The 16,889-nt window shown below is 41.3% G+C and overlaps 1 protein-coding gene across 1 annotated transcript in view; it reads left to right on the forward strand.

Annotated features, from left to right (window-relative positions):
- The window catches only part of Phex (phosphate regulating endopeptidase X-linked), a 201,294-nt gene that overhangs the window by 43,041 nt on the left and 141,364 nt on the right, over positions 1–16,889 (forward strand). The window contains exons 5-9 of the mRNA XM_048440730.3: positions 182–408; positions 6,470–6,538; positions 8,998–9,114; positions 12,805–12,888; positions 14,110–14,255. Of these exons, the coding sequence (XP_048296687.1) occupies positions 182–408; positions 6,470–6,538; positions 8,998–9,114; positions 12,805–12,888; positions 14,110–14,255 (643 nt within the window). The remainder of the gene's footprint in view (positions 1–181; positions 409–6,469; positions 6,539–8,997; positions 9,115–12,804; positions 12,889–14,109; positions 14,256–16,889) is intronic.

A 16,889-nucleotide genomic window follows, 5' to 3' on the forward strand; every position in this document is an offset into this window, starting at 1 on the left:
TTTGAGTCAAGGTCTCATGGAGCCCAGGTTGGCTTTGAGCAATCACTGTGTAGTTGAGGGTCGCCTAGAATTTCTGATCCTCTTGCCTCTTCTTCCAGAGTGCAGGACTTGAGGCATGAGCCATCACACCTGGCTTCTAGTTTACAATTCTAACTTGCCCTTTGTGTCCACTCCCTTTCAGAAGCGATTGAAAAGGCAGACGCCAAGCCCCTGCTCCACATCTTGCGGCATTCACCTTTCCGCTGGCCTGTGCTTGAAGCTAATATTGGTCCTGAAGGGGTTTGGTCAGAGAGAAAATTCAGCCTCTTGCAAACGCTTGCAACATTCCGTGGCCAATACAGCAATTCCGTGTTCATCCGTTTGTATGTGTCCCCCGATGACAAGGCGTCCAATGAACATATCTTGAAGGTATAGCCAGGGCTGTTTGTTCATGCTAAGATTAACCCTTTAGGGTGTCTTTTTCTTTTCGTTTATATATAGTGTCTCAAGTATCCCTGGCTGTCCTCAAGCTTGCTGTGTACCCCAGGGTGACTTTGAACTCCTGCCCCTTGCCTCTACCTCCTGAGTACTGAGACTACAGGTTTGTATCACCATACCATGTTTATGCAGTTGCTAGACGTTACACCTCATGAATGCTAGGAAACCACTCTGCCAACTGCGCTACAAACCCCCAGTTTGGGTGCTTTCCTAAAGAAAGAAATTCGTGCTGGCTTAATAAAATGGTGAGGTAAAAAGTCAGCTGAAGTTTAGGATCTAGAATTACGCCCTGCTCCAAGATTTGCAGAGTGCCGATCATTAGTAGGAAGCCGCCAGCCTTTCAGGGGCCCTGTGAGCGGCTCTCACTCTCAGAAGGGTCTTCCGTGATGACTTTCTGAACTCTGCTCTTTCCCTCACCTCCTCGTTCCTCTGACAGAAGGGACAACACACGCCAGATGCCTTGTTCCCCTTTCAGGAACAACTTGCACACACGCCTACATCCCCATTGTCAAGTTCAATCTGAATTTGTCCTCCTCCCTTTCAAAAGGTAAAGCAGAGCTTATTCTAAGTGCATTTTTTTTTTCTGCTGGGAGAAAAAGAATGAAGGCAGGGAGCAGTTGGCTGTGCCCTGAGGTGGATCGCATTGGTGAAATTAGGAGGTTGTCAGAAAGTTACAGACCACAAAAGATTCATCAATGAAAGGGGGTTGTAGGAATTCAAATAACATTTCCCAAGTCATTTTATGCATTCACCCTGCTGTGTTTTTTCTTCCATAGAGGAATAATAATGATGCTATTGAACATTGATTTCTACCCTAATCTGCCCTTCATCAAAGCAGAACATATTAATGATATATCAATATAAAAACTGTAGGACTATAAAACCATTTAGCATATTTCCTCATCCAACATAAGCCACCTTTCCAAAAATCAAAACCATGGAGTTTCTCTTTTGAGCTAAGCAAGAGGTGGGCAATGTGTTTTCTATAAAGGGACAGATGGTTCATATTTGAGGTTTTGCCAGCCATCTGGTCTCTATTTCAACTATTGAGCTCTGCCACTGTACCTGGAAAAGCAGCTTTAGATGATGAATGGGTATAAGTATGTGACGAGCTGGCCCGAAGGCTGTAGATTCCTGACCTCTAAGTGTAGACAGTGATAGGTGGCAAGAAAAATCTTTGGTCGTTGAAAGGATTCTCACTCAGAAGGAAAGTTTTAGTTCCAGAGACAGCTGTGTGTCTGTGTCGGTTGATGAAGTAGCAACATGGTATTGAGCCATCTTACAATGTGAGACACAATGATGGTTGCAATCCAATCAGCCCCTCTTCAATGTGGATGGAGTACTCAATTTTTAAAGCCAGATTTTTAAGACTATTATTCTCAATTACAGGACTATTATGGCATTCTTCCAAATACTTTAGATGGTATTTCAAAGTAAGAAGGAGACTGTCATCCATATGTAATTTACACCCTCTGTGGAGTGGTGGATGATTTGATTTACACAATGAAGCATCATTGCAAATAGTAACTATTTTATTTTTTACCCGTTTCTGGACTTAGACAAACAGTTGACTTATTTTTTTCTAATATTTTTTTCATGAAGAAAACTACCACTTAAAATAAAAATGAGCAATAAACACATATGTATTTATGAACCTAACATCAATACCCTCAACTTTGTGCTATTTTTTATCGAAGTTAAACCTTTCCTTTTTGGAGGCTAAAACATTTTATAGCCTATCTAAAATGTATCTTTTCACCGTGGATATTTCATTGCCTGAGTTAATATAAAAGACTGTTACCAAACCCATACTTAACATCTAATATACAGTTAGTTTTCAATTTTCCTGATTCTATCAAACATTTTCTTTTGTGTTGGTGAGAGTAGAATCCAGGGCCTCATGCATGATAAGCAAGTGTTCTACAATCAAGCTCTACCTTCAGTCCCTCAAATGTGTCCTTAATAAACCCCAACCAGAAACAGCTGCATTTTGATTGAGGCTAAAATTAAGACTCAATCCCATGTGCACATTCTAAGTCCGATTTAATCTACAATAGTCATCACCTTCTCTTTGTTTTTTAAACCACATTTATTTGCTAAAGAGACTGGATTATTTCTCCTATATATCTTCTCCACAGTCTGGGTTTGATTGATTTCAGGATAAATGAATAACCAATGAGACAAAGTTCTCCCTTATAGGAGGAGAACAGCTTGGAAATTCAGGAGAGGAACTCATGAGATGCTCAGTAGTTAAGAGAACGCCATCCTCTTGCAGAAGACCTGAGTTTGTTTCTCAGCACCAATGTTAGGTGACTCATAACTGCTGGTAACTCCACACTGAGATGCCTTCTCTGCTTTCTTTGGGTATTTGCACCCTTAGATACATATCTACACATATATACAGTCACATAAACACAGTTATACTTTAAAAATATTTATCTTTGCTATTTTAATTATGTGTGTGAGAGAGAAATAGTGAAGAAGAAGATGAAGATGATGATGATGATGATGATGATGATGATGTGTGTGTGTGTGTGTGTGTGTGTGTGTGTGTGTGTGTGTGTGTGCAGATGCTCTTGGAGGCCAGAGGCCTTAGATTCCCTGGAGCTGGAGTTGTAGGTGGCTTTGAGCCATCCAACATGGATCCTGGGAACTGAATTCAGGTACTCTGCAAGAGCAAACAGTATGTGCTCTTAAACACTGAGATGTCTTCCCATCCTACAGACACCTAACTAAAAATAAAAATAAAGCAGGAGAAATAAAAGGGTTAGATTGCTACTACTTAAATCTTCGTAGAGCCAGTGGATTTAGGAAACTATCATCAATAGCTACTAAAATGATCAGGTGAATGTTAGGGAAATCCATGGAATAATGCCTCTGGAACTCAACTATCAATGGTGGCATTGTTAAAAATGGAAAAAGTGGATATTGTATGCCTCTTGATACCCGTCAGTAGTTAACACACCATCACCAAAGACATTGTGCCAAAAACACGAAACAAAACATAAATCCTTTAAAACCAGTTCAGTGTCTACCGTTAATGCCAGCTTATAGAAAAATAAGGGAAACAGAGGATGATGGTAACAGTTTGCCTTGCACACTTAATATTCAATTACACTGGTCCTAGAAACACTGTCAATAATGGAATGCTTTCCAAATGTAAGTAGGCACTTGTACACTTACTATTGCTTTCTTTTGCCAAGGTGGCAGCTTGTTCCAAACTGAAGTGTTTAAGCACTGCTTGGCATCTGAGTGCCAGCTCACATTGGCTTTAGTTCTATCCTGTTTGTACCAAATTACATGAGTGAATGTTCACACATCTGAATTAACCTCCTCCCCCAAACAATGTAGAACTACAGTTTTCATAGTCATGACCCAGTTGAGCATGTATCTAGAGATGGCAGGAATGATTTTGTTCTGAGATCTGTATGAAACCTAGTGAACCTGACAACAAAGTTCGTGTATTGGTGGCTACCAAAGTTCTAGAACTTCTGTGTATGCATTGGCTGTTTTGATAGGTTTAAATTTCTAGGGGCCCATGAAATGGTTCAGCAGGTAAAGAAGCCCTTTCCGACAGGCCTGCAATGTGATAGATTCAGTCCCTGGAACTCACATGCTGGAAGGAGGGGATGTTTCCCTGCAAGTTTTTCTCTGACTTCCACATGTACACATGATATACACTAATAAATTACATGTAAAAAATTGTTTATTTAATTTTTTAATTGATTATTTACTTGTTGTTGCTATTTGGTTTGATCACTTGAACTTTGTTAGTTTCTATGGCATATGATAAGAGGCTCTCTTCTTTTGAACCATGGCCCATCAACTAGCCAGGACCATGTGAACAATGCTGTTCTTCATTTTGAGTAGTTGGCATGCCTGTTTGACCTGTGATCTGGCTGTGTAAGAAACAGCCTAGTCTTTGACCTTGAGCATGGGCCCACTTTACAGTTAGCAGAGCATATGATGCCTCTGGGTGGAGAAAAATGCACTCCTTTCAATGGGTAGACATGTCTCCATCCTCAAGATATGCAGATGGTTGGCCCACGTATTGGTCTTTGGAAAAGTTCTTCCGTGTCAAGAGGGTAGAGATTTGTTGTGGATTTCAATGGGAGATAAAATGATAAGAAACAACAGAAAGCCATATTCTAAAATACTGCCTCAGTACCCAGGTTTATGCTTGTCTTAAGCCTGTGATAGGAAGAGTAAGAATTTGAGAAACCATGGAAAGTGGGATGTGTGATCTTGAAAGACTATTTGGAGGGTCAGGGCTATTCTAGTATAAGATAACTCAAATTCATTATGACTCAACGACCTGCATTTTTCTGGCTTTCAGCAAAATTCATGATGTCAACCAGAGAAATTCTCTTAGAAATGTAATTTCTCTAATGTTTTGTTTTTCTTTTCCTATATTGTAATTTTCAGATATTTCTTTTTGTATTATTACTTTTTCCCCTAAAGCACTTTATTGTAATTGGCATGCCAATTATAATTGGACAAAAATCACATTTTCAGTTCAATGTATCTGATTTTCTAAAATCATAGTTTTTTTTTTTAAAAAAATGTAGCCAAGTCTATCCTGTAACTAACTCTGTAGCCAAGACTGGTCTGAACTGCCAGTCCATGTACCTCTCCAGTGCTCGGATGAACATTTTCTTCTCTTTGGAAATTGAAAACTTCATATTGTAAATGCAAGGACTTTCAAACCCAGAGTAATATCATCTACTTGTGGGGGTTTCTTGCGAAAGACTTTGCCTCAGGAGTATGTGTGTTTCTAATGAGATTTAGTTGCTGGCCTTATGCAATCTGTTGGTATATTTAAAATGTTCCCCAGAAACTGTAACAATCTGAAGGTTTATGAAAGGTCAGACAACCTCACTTGAATTATCCAAACTTTTACCTTCTGTGGGTTTAACTTCATTTTATGAGAAGAACCTTTGGCTTTCTTGATATTATCTGTATAGTTTCCTTTCCTCTGAACCTGGCACTCACAAGAGTTGCTGAGGGATCCAAATTTAATTGAAAGTCAAAGCATCTTAGTAAAAATTTTTTGTTTTGTGGGTTCTGGCTTACTTCATTTTTGGAAGAAACAATGGCAGATTGGGAATCACAGGAGGATAAAGCCAGAATGGCTTGTGATTTGGTTGTTTTAGGCCAATTAGCAATATACACAGGCTACAAGAATGTCTTGAATACATTTTACTCAAAAATACAATACCTGTATTTCCTCAAATTTTATAATGGTACCACCATAACTTGACCTTTTATAGACTTTGCTGCATATGAAGGGGATTTTGATGGGGAACTAGAATTTTATATAGATTTTATGTGTGAAACGGCGATAAAACACTTGATTAAAGTTGTCTGATTATTATTTGTGTTTCTATCGCTTATTCTTAAATTTTCAGAGAAGGTTCTAAAAGTCACAACGATTTCTCCAGAATGTCAGTTCATTCTTTGTGAATACGAAGAAACATTCTTTCAGAGAATGTTTCAGAGGTGGGGCTGTAGAAAGCCTAAGGCATGAGCTCTAGCCAGATGGGCATTTGCAAAGCACTTCAGTGATGTGGGTAGTGGATCTGGGAGCAGAAGGCAATTTGACTCTGAGCTCTGTTCAGCCACATGAGCTTGGGAGAATCATAAATTCTTTGGCTTTGGTCAGATAATCTCTAATATCTATTCCAACTCAAATAGCCTTGCACTGTTGAGTGCTGGTGAAACCTCAGCAATCGATAGCATAAATCCGAAAGTCAGGAGACAGGTCTCTGATACGTTAGGTCTCTCAAGGTGCCTATTTGCACGCAGTTCCGAATGGAGTGAAGGGATTCTTGTAATGTGTAATGGTGACATGCGCTCAAAATATGGCTGGGCTGCCAGGGAGCCCATGACTCTTGCTAACATGCTACACAACCATTTCAAATGTCAATGCCATGCTTTCACTGTTTGTTTGTCTTATTGCTTTAGTTTCTTTCTTTCTTTTTTGTTTTAACAGCTGGACCAAGCAACACTCTCCCTGGCTGTGAGGGAAGACTTCCTCGATAACAGTACGGAGGCCAAATCTGTGAGTTTTACTCATGTTTAATCACATGTCTTGCCTGGCGGCTGTTTGGTTCATCAGTTTCTATAAGATGTCGGCCACTTTCTTGGAAATCATCATCATCACTTCACTGAACCCTTTACCAGTGTAGTAAGGCAGAGGGTGTTTGTTTAGGCCAGCGGTTCTCAACCTGTGGGTCTCCACTCTATTGGGGATTGCGTATCAGCTATCCAGCGTAGCAGATATTTCCATTACAATTCGTAACAGCAAAATTACAGTAATGAGCTAGCAAGGGACTAATTTTATGGTCAACCTGAGGAACTGTATTACAATGTCACAGCATTAGGAAGGTTGAGAATAACTGGTTTTCAACACATAATTCTACTTCCTGTCTTGTAGAAGTAGGAACATCAAGGTTGTATAAGTTCCCTGTTCAGTGAACTCATCACCTTGATGAGATAGCATATCCAAATGAAATAACCAAGATATGAGTTTGCAGCCAATCCTCAGGTGAGCAAATTCATGAGTGATCATTTACTATCATTTTCCAAGCTGAAGGAAACTCGAAACTGTATTGGACTAAAAAAAAATCACCCTGGAAACTTCATATATGGATCCAGTCATGACGATTTTGATTTAGCAGACAAGATGGAATCTGGGACTCTATTTTTAGCATGTGCTCTGGGTTAATGATGGTTAATGATGGGTAATGAGAAGCAGAAAGGATCGATCAGGTTAGAGTTCTAGTCTCAGTTTGGAAACGAGAGTTTCCTGGACACTGGACAGGGCTAGGTCATTTTGACAATTTGAATTCACTTTGGACATTTTGCCCTCCAAACAAGCCCCACAGCCAGGTCTCCTGGGCATGTGCTGTAGCCTCTATATGTGGAAGGCTTTGCAGACTAGCCATGAACTTTGGCTTCTGCCAGTCAGCGGACACTCATCTAAGGGGGCTTCCAAGTGTTCCTTCTTGAGTCGACTTTGCCAGACTAGGGAACCTGTCATCTCAGCAAGCAGACTCAAAATCATATCCTCACCGTATAAGTAGTTTAACCAAGTCCAAGTGACACCACCTTTGTAAGTAACTCTTCCTCTAGTTGCCTGGTCCCTCCTTCCTATCCCTACAGTCCTAGATCACATTTCTGTCCATTCTTGCCTTAACTACAGTCATTCATATTTAGTTGTGACCACCTTCACCTCAATAGCTGTTTAGCACCACGCGGAAAGTTCTGCTTCCACACCACCACTCTCAGCATATCTTGTTCTCAAGATAGAGCCTAAACTCTGGGCTGGAGAGATGACTTAGCTGTTAAAGGCTAGGTTCACAACCAAAAAAAAAAATATAAGAGTATATCTCATTCTCAAGATAGACTCTAAATTCCTTTGAAGAAGCTTAAGGCCTCGTCATTGCCTGTTTTCAGCCTGTCTCTAACTTACCTGTTTTTGTTCTTCTTTCAAGAGAAGGACCTATCTCGTACTGTTCCCAAACCCGTGTCTCTCAAGTAGTATGTCTCCAGGTTTTCTAGGTTGGAATCTTCCAGTTCTTCAGCTTTGATGCATACAGCGGTCTAGTAAGAAGCATTTTATGTTTTCTTCATCACTAGAAACTAGAGCACACACTGAGAACCAGTCTCAAGCATCATTTAGGTTTTCATTGTATGCCTTTCCCCCGTCGTACAACCTGCTGAGCAAGCCACCTTGAACGTGTACTGAGTCGTTGAACACGTTTTAGTAGCCTTGGGAAGGGCAAAACATTCTTTCCAATTAATACTATTAGCCAGACTTGCTGAGTGAATTTCATTTGTTAAAAGGCTGGCTATCTACCAAGAAACATACAGGTCTTAAGGTGAGTCCCGCAGGGTCATAGTTACCTTAGAGATGAAATTCTGTATTTGATAAGTTGCTGATTTCTCACCATCCTTTTCCCTTTCCCCCCTGAGACAGGGAGGACAACTCTAGGGAAGCTGAAACTGAAAAGACACAGGCCTCCAACCGCCGTAATCATCCTTTATTTCTTAGTGTGAAGCTGGGTAAATGGAGCTGGATGGGACTAAATCACACTTTGCGTTGGTGTTCGTGGCTCAGGTCCTCTGCTTTTAGACTCAGTCCTTTCCCGTTCCTTTACTAAAGCATCACTTGCCTGGGAAGGAGACACCTGACCTTTACATTTCTATTCGGGACTCATTTGGAGAGGTTTCTTTTATCCATAATATCACCAGTTGCCAGAAAGCTAGTTTGCTTGGTGTTTGATGCCCAGGCAACTCTACCTGTCACAGAAATAGCACCTGTGCACTCACCACTTAGTTTTTTCTCTCAAAGTGACAGGGAGGTGACTGTCATTGCCTAATACTGGCATCATACTCGGATGCAGAGTGAACATGAAGGAAGCTTATTTCCACCTACTGTTTCTGCTCTTCCATATCTCGAAAGCGTACTTCCTAGCAGGCTGTTGTCATGGCCACTTGCTTCTTTATCTCTTACAGTATCGGGATGCCCTTTATAAGTTCATGGTGGACACTGCGGTGCTTTTAGGAGCTAATAGCTCTCGGGCTGAACACGACATGAAGTCAGTGCTCAGACTGGAAATTAAGATAGCTGAGGTAAGTCTTAGCTGCAAACCTTCTCTTTTTTGTTGCCATGCCCTTTTCTTTCCCGTATTTGGTAAACCATCCATGCTGAGTGAAAATATAAATTGCAACCAAATGGTAACCTTCTGTGTCACTGCCCTCTGGATCCAAGGTAGTAATTGCATTCTCTTTGGGAAGTAAAAAGACCAACTACAGGAATTAAGAGCTCCTTATCCCTTCCACTTCTCTGCTTTAAACCTAGTCAATATCTATGTGCTACTTTATGGTGATTAAAGAATGCCAGCAAGGAACCAACATTCCTTCCTTCCTCCCTGCCTCCCTGCCTCCCTGCCTCCCTGCCTCCCTGCCTCCCTGCCTCCCTGCCTCCCTGCCTCCCTGCCTCCCTCCCTCCCTCCCTCCCTCCCTCCCTCCCTTTCTTTCTGGTACTGGGAGTTGAATGCAGGGCTTCACACATGCTAAGTATGCTACCACCCCCAGTCCTGGAAGGTAATTTTAAACCCAGCCTGCTTTTTTGTGTTATCCCTACTCCGTGTGACTAATAAAATTTGATCTCAGAGAAGTTTATCTATCAATATTGAATGTGAAGTTTGATGCAGAAACTTGAAACTGCAAAACTGCCTTGCTAGTACTCTCTTGTGTTATCATGCTTTACTTTTACATTCCTTCTGTTTTTTAAGACAAAAATCTTACTGGGTAGCTACAGCTGTCCTGGAACTTCCCAGGTAGATAAGGTTCGATATCTACTTGCCTCTGCATCCTGGAGTGTTGAGATTTAAGGTGTGTGCCACCATGCCCTTACATTGTTCTCTCTGTCTTTCTCTCTCTGTCTCTCTCTCTCTCTCTCCCTCTCTCTCCTTTAATCATTTAATGATACTGTCTTATACTATATTCTGAATAAAATCATCTTAAATCCTTTCTGGCTCATGTTAGAAATGAAAAGGGTTTCTAGAAGAAACAGTGTGTAAACTCCCTAAATGTTCTCATGTCCAGAGATAATAAATACAGTGACATTTGCTTGTGGGAGAACTTAGTGATCATTTATTATGGAAGTTCATAAAAAATTCTGAGATCCAGGTGTTTATTGGCCTTGTGTTTGTAAACTGGTGGCGGTATGTTGAGATATGGAGTTGGGATGAAGGGTAGGGTTGGAGGAATTAGGTCTCCCCTTACAGTGATGATGTTCACGTATATCTTTTCCCAAATCCCTACTCACAATAGAAAGTTCCTTTCTAGGGGTTAGGTGAATGACTTAGTAGGCAAAAACACTTGCTGGATAAACATGAGGACCAGAGTTGAGTTCCCAGAATGCATGTAAGGCCAGGAGTAGTGGTGCCTATCTCTTATATTAGTGCTTCTACTTTGAGATGGAAGGTGAAAACAAGAGAATTCTGGGAAGCTCGTGAGCCAGCTAGCTGGGTATACACAGTGCAGCAGTAGACAAAAAAGAAACCCTGCCCCAAACAAAGTAAGTGAGGACCAGTGCCCAAAGTTATCCTCTCATTTACATATGTGCACCGTGGCGCATATGTGTGCCCTTCTAGTTCATTTCTGCAAACTCTTCTGTCAAGCCTGCGCTTACTCTAGGGCATATAATACTGTCCTTAAGATTTTTCCCTCTACAAGGGAACGGATCTGATGAGAATTTACCAGGGCCAGTCGGACTGGGACTGAACGAGGACGTGATCTAGCCAGATTCTCGGAATTTGGCCGGATTCTCTGACTGTGGCTGGCCCGGGGTCTTTCTGAAAAGCCATTGACTGTGACACTGGGACCTGTTTCCTCTGCATATGCTGGATTTTGGGGATCCAGTCTGTTTGGACGCTCGCCTTCCTGGACCTGGAGGGAGGGGGAGGGAGCTGGAGCTTCCCACAGGGCAGGAAACCCTGACTGCCCTGGGGGACGGAGGGGAAGGAGGGGGGGAGTGGGGGGAGTGGGAGGGTGTTGGGGGGGGCGGAAATGGAAACTTTTATAATTTAATAAAATTTACTAAAAAAAAAAAAAAAGATTTTTCCCTCTGTGTCTTCCTGCTTCACTCTGTACTTAAACATATTCTTAATGAACCCCTACTTCACTTTTCAAAGTTCATTAGTGCATGTCCCTTGAATGTTGTGAAGATTGTTGCAGACGTGCCTGTAAGCCATGTCTACACACTGTCTGCATTCCTTTCCCAAGCAAATAAGAGGGGTCAGGTAAGCTAATTTGAACTGAAGGGGTGATCACTAGCATGGAAGAGCCTTGCCTTGAGCCAGTGAGTTAGACCGGAAAGAAATCTAAAAACAGCTGGATGGAGGCAAGACAGAATTGTTGCGAGGGCGAATGAAGTGGCAAATCCACCGTGTGGAGGGGAGCAGCTGCTAGAGAGCTGGAAACAGTTCCGAGGCCAAAGGGTTTCAACCTGGAGCTTGGATTCTGAGTTGAGAAAGGAGGATGGTGGGAGAGAAATGTAGAAATTCTCTGAGGTAATGGTTTAGAATTCACAGACAGCAAGGAAACTGCAAGGGGCTTGTCACCTCTCCAGTGGAGAGTGGGGAGGGAGACATGAAGTCCCTGAAGGACTTAGAAAAGAGGGGCAATTGCCTGCCATTCATCTTCTGGGATTTTGTCTTGAAATATCTGTGGTGTGTGGAGGTTTTTCCTGGTTGGACAGTTTCTCTCATTCTCTTAGTCTTCAGGGGACTCGTCAAGTCTGAAACTACTGAGACACACAGTCTTTGAGAGTTTCTGAGGCTGAGAAGGAAAAAAAAGCCTCATCAAATCCAAATAAATAAAGATAGCTACAAAACAGGCATCCACCCTCTCTCTGTCTGAGAGACTGAACAAGGAGAGAGGACTTGTCTGAACATGGAGTTGTCCTGGCGATTAGAATGAAGTAGAGTTCAATTGCAAAGGCTCCTTAGAGAACATAAACCTCAGGCCGAGTCTTCAATCAGTCCTAGCCGTGGAGATGGCAACAGTGGGCAGGAAGTGTGAGGACAGGAGAGTTGGTGAGGCAGAAGATGGCTAGATGGGTGCAAGGGAGTAGAAAGATAGGAAAGGCAAGTGATAATGTGGGGAAGGGAGCTATGGTTGGGCTAAGGGATTAAGCTATGGAAGGGATTAAGATGACTCTCGAGGAGGAGTCATTGTTGCAGGTATTGGATTAAATATGGTAGAGGCTAGTAGTTTGTGTATTGTCTACCTAGGTGGTGACCAAATTCATACCACCAGTCGTGGGAAATCTGAAGGTCAAAAAACCAAAACAACAAAAAAACCTGATCCCTGGTTACCAATGATATACACATTGTTTTTTTTTTTTTTTGTCATTGACCATTGTCCCCTAGAGGTGAATGAGCTGAAGTCATTATCAGGATACCTGATAATGTTGACCATAATTGTGCAATTTTAGCTTGGTTGTCAAAACTGAGCCAGCAATGGATTTGGCCCATCCACATGGTAGAGGAGAAGGGAATTATGGGAATTTCTTTTTGTACTGGTGACAATATTTTCTACTGAACAGGATATTTAAATTTCTTTTTATTTTCTTAATCCTGTCTAAAATTCTGTCATTGTTTTTTTTTTTTAAATTTCTCCCCACAGCTGGGCATCACACCAAAGTCTTGAAAAAGCTGATAATAATATACAGATGTTTTGGCACATGCGAAAAGCAGTCATGCAATAATAAATGATTTATTTGAAAAAATAACTCAAACCTCTTTTTGACAGATAATGATTCCACATGAAAACCGAACCAGCGAGGCTATGTATAACAAAATGAACATCTCAGAACTCAGTGCTATGATTCCCCAGGTTGGTGAAAATTCTCTGAAAAAAAAATTCTGTTGCATGATCCTTTACAAGGGATTACCTTTCATCTGTGTATAAAAGTTAGCCTTGTAAATCTGAGATCTTGCTATTCATCATTTTGATTATCTTTCTCTTCTACTATCACATAAAATATCCTTGTATGTACAGTGGGATTTCTTCAGTTGTATGCAGGGAATACTAAGAGCTTTCTGATAGTGGTTAAAATGGTAAGGCCATTTTCTTACAACACAGCCATGAGCTCTCTTTGGTGCTGGTCTAGCTGTTTAGCATTGCATAGACTTAATCTCTACATTTTACTCTTCTCGGGCTTCTTAGTTCATTTTGACAACATGGCTGCAAAGTGACCACTGTAGCTCTTCTGCATTAGATCCAGGAGAAGGGGGAAGGACCCACGGTCCCATCTGACTTGTTTATTTTTTTTTAAGCAAGGTAAACAGAAAAGCCCTCTTTTAAAATATTCCTAGATGGCTTGCTTTTAGTTATCAGTAGAATTGGGTCATGTGACCATCCCTGCTGTGGGGCAAGAGGTAGGGAAGTGGGAGCTAAGCAAGTAAGTGGCTGGTTTTCAGGTTCACTAGTGGAGACAGACAAAGGAGAAAGAGTCGCAGATGGCCTTTAGTGATACGAAGCACAAAGCAGTGTTTGTTTTAGAAACACGCAATGATGCGCTATAGAATAGAGGTGAGCTATGCTGTTGTGTTTCCCTCCTCCTGGAATCAGGGAGGTTGCACAGAGAAGAAGACCAATAGTGTGCTAAGGCATCTGTGTCTGTGTTTAGGGGAAGGAGGGGAAAGGTGAGAGGTGGGGGGGGGAAGCCTGAGGGAGGGAGTGCAGAGAAGTAGAGGCGTGCCCTAAGCCAACAGAAGAGCAGGGCTTGGTGTGAGGTGGGGCAGAGGGAATCAGATAGAGAGGAAAAGGGGGATGAGGAGGGCTGGAGCAGCTGAGGGAGTGCATTGTATATTAAAGCTCGAGAGTGTCTACTGTTCCAGAAGTCTGTGCTGCAGAACACAGGCCCCATTTGCGATGAAAGTCACAGGTCTGAGTGGCAATGGTCTGACTTTGGCTTCTGGATGAGCAAATGATGTGCAGTTTTAGCTTTAATGATTTGGATAGCGTGGATTATGCTCAGCCTACTCTATCTGAATGCTGTTTTCTCTTACTTGCTGCCTTACCATAGGTTTCGTTTGTTTTCTCTCTCCTCAGTTTGACTGGCTGGGCTATATCAAGAAGGTCATTGACACCAGACTCTACCCACACTTGAAAGACATCGGTCCCTCGGAGAATGTGGTGGTCCGCGTCCCACAATACTTTAAGGATTTATTTAGGATATTAGGTTCTGAGAGGAAGAAGTAAGAGCTTTCATGTACATTTTACTGTGGCCTTTGTTTTCTCTATAATTTAGATGGGCCTCCATTTTTCATGTGCTTGGAAAATTGCTTTTAAAGAAAGTTACAGCTAAACAGTGAGGGAAAATTGCAGTGCCCTTTTTGCTGACTTGGCCTACATCATTGTCCGGGGTAATTCACTTGCTGAGATGACAACAAATATTCAATGCTTTATGCCTCTTATTTACCCCCATTTCTTATTTCTCCATGCTGTTTCCTCAGAGAGCCTAGATTGTTTATTAGTTTTAAGAACTAGTTAGTAATGATGTTATTTCCTGAGATTTCTACATAAACACTTTCCCCCCAGTTCATTTTTGGTCTTTTGCTGCATTTTTTTTCTTTCTGGTCTATTTTTTTTTTCAGTCAGCAAGTTGTTTGCTGGCAACAGACCAAATTACCTGTGTTGAAAAGACAAGATGCGTTGAGAGCTGTAGGAAAATTAAATGGATAAAACCACTTTAGGAAAGATGACATGTTTCTTCTTTTAAAGACTGTTTAGGGTTTGGAGCTTTGCTAGCTTGGGACTACAGTGACAAAAGTCTTAGAAATGCTTATGTTTTTATGTCCATTAAGCCACTTAGATTTGATACAGAAAATGAAAGGTGAACAAATTTATAAAAACAATCCACTAACATTAATTGCTGTGCTGTGATAAAAAGAAAAATATGTGATTATTCAGGATCTGCCCTTATTTCCAGGCATTAAGTTTCTTTTCAAAGGCACCTAATGAAGCCCTCGTAATAAAATATAGCATCTAATTTCTACTTCTACCCCAGAGAAACATCTAGATTTCCACAGAAAGCTGCAGCTCTTTAAGGTGTCTCCCATGTTCATTGACAACATATAGGAAAAAAAAACCCACAGAAGAAGCAACAAATTCTCCTAGAGAGAAGTAGTGATCCTTTAGAAATTTGCTACGTGAAAATAGAATTTGACTGTGGGTAAGCGTATGTGATGCTAAGCTTTTTTATTATTGCACATGGCACGTGACACTTGCCACGTCTCTGTAGGCCCACGTTGAAAATACAGATACCAAACTCCGCCTTCTCCAGAGTGTGGCGTAGTAGGTCTGCAGGGATCAGGAATCTTTATTTTATTTTGTTTCATAAAATATTGGTTTATTTTTGTAGTATGATTATTTTATCTGCATGTATATATAATTGTGTACCACATGGGTGCCTGGTCCCTGTGGAGATTAGAGGTGGGCATAGGATCTCCATGGAATTAGATTCATAGCCAGTTGTGAACTGACACATGGGTACTGTGAACCAAACTTGGACCCTCTGCGAAAACAACCAGTACTTTTGACAACTGAGCCATCTCTCCAGCCCCAGGAATCTGGATTTTAAACAGGCATCACAGGATAGTTTTATTATTCTCTTTTGGGATTGTGGGAAACAGGGAGGAATCACTATATTATAAAACTACTTTGTAAACATTTTCTAGCTCTAAAATAGGTGTTAAGGATCACTTATCCAAAGAACTTGGGCCCAGAAGTGGTTATATACTTAATGAGCTATTTTGGGAATGGGATCCAAGTCTAAATATAGAATTCATTCTATTTCATGTATAACATATGCACGTAGACTTGTGATAATTTTATGCAGTATTTGTAGCATGTTCAAGTTTTGACTGAGACTCTTCACAGGAGCTTAGGTGTGGATTTTGCTATGTATGCTGTAAAATCGCTGCTTAAAGCGTTGTTGAGTTTGGAGCATTTTGGGTTTCCGGTTCCTTGACTGGGGTTGCTCAGCCTGTTCTAGGAAATGAAACCCAAGTACTCTTCTTTCTCCACCTGCCACTGAGTCGCTGAGCACTTTCTAGATTCGCATGCTGATTTCCACCGAAAGGATGTGCTTGCCACACTGTGCATTCGTTGTTCAGCAGTTCGGGAGCCCCTTTCTTCTGGTGACTCTGAACTTCATTTGAAAAGAGTAGGGACCTTTGGAAATCGTGTTAATTTGATTTTTCCCAAAGCTTAATTTACAGTCAGCGCCAACTCTGGTGGTGATTCTGTTTTATAGCTGTGGGACAGGCAGTAGGAAGAACTGGAGGGAGATTTTCACCTAGTTCATACTACATCGATAACTTACCCAAATGTGAACCCAACGGACAGCTGTAAAAGAGCATTCCGACAAAAGGCTCCCGCAGACATTATGTCTATACACGATCTCACTGAAACGTCAATATAAAACCCAGATGCTTCAAACAGTTTCTCAACAATCAGATCATTAAAAAAATGGAAGTTCCATGTACAGTTGCCAGATCTTTAAGCTGCTCCACGTGTCTTGAAAAGACTGACAACACACTCATTTCACAGGAGGCTTTCACATTGCTCATCAATCTCTTACATTTTTTGTATCTTTCTTCTTTCTTGCCTCTGTCGCCATTTTATCTTTGTCTCTCTTCCTTCCCCCTTCTCTTTCCTTCCCTCCACTTCTTATCCTTTGTTTCCTAGGTCCTTGTATGGTGCTTAGCCAATAAATAAATAAATAAATAAAAAAATGCTACTGGACTATATTCCCTGCTGGTCACATTTGATCCTCACTTGGGTAATCTGAAAAGTCTCGTTGAGGAAAGATCCTCTCGGGTCTCCAT

This window comes from Myodes glareolus, chromosome X (genome assembly GCF_982192425.1).
Source record: "Myodes glareolus chromosome X, mMyoGla1.1, whole genome shotgun sequence".
NCBI lineage: Eukaryota > Metazoa > Chordata > Mammalia > Rodentia > Cricetidae > Myodes > Myodes glareolus.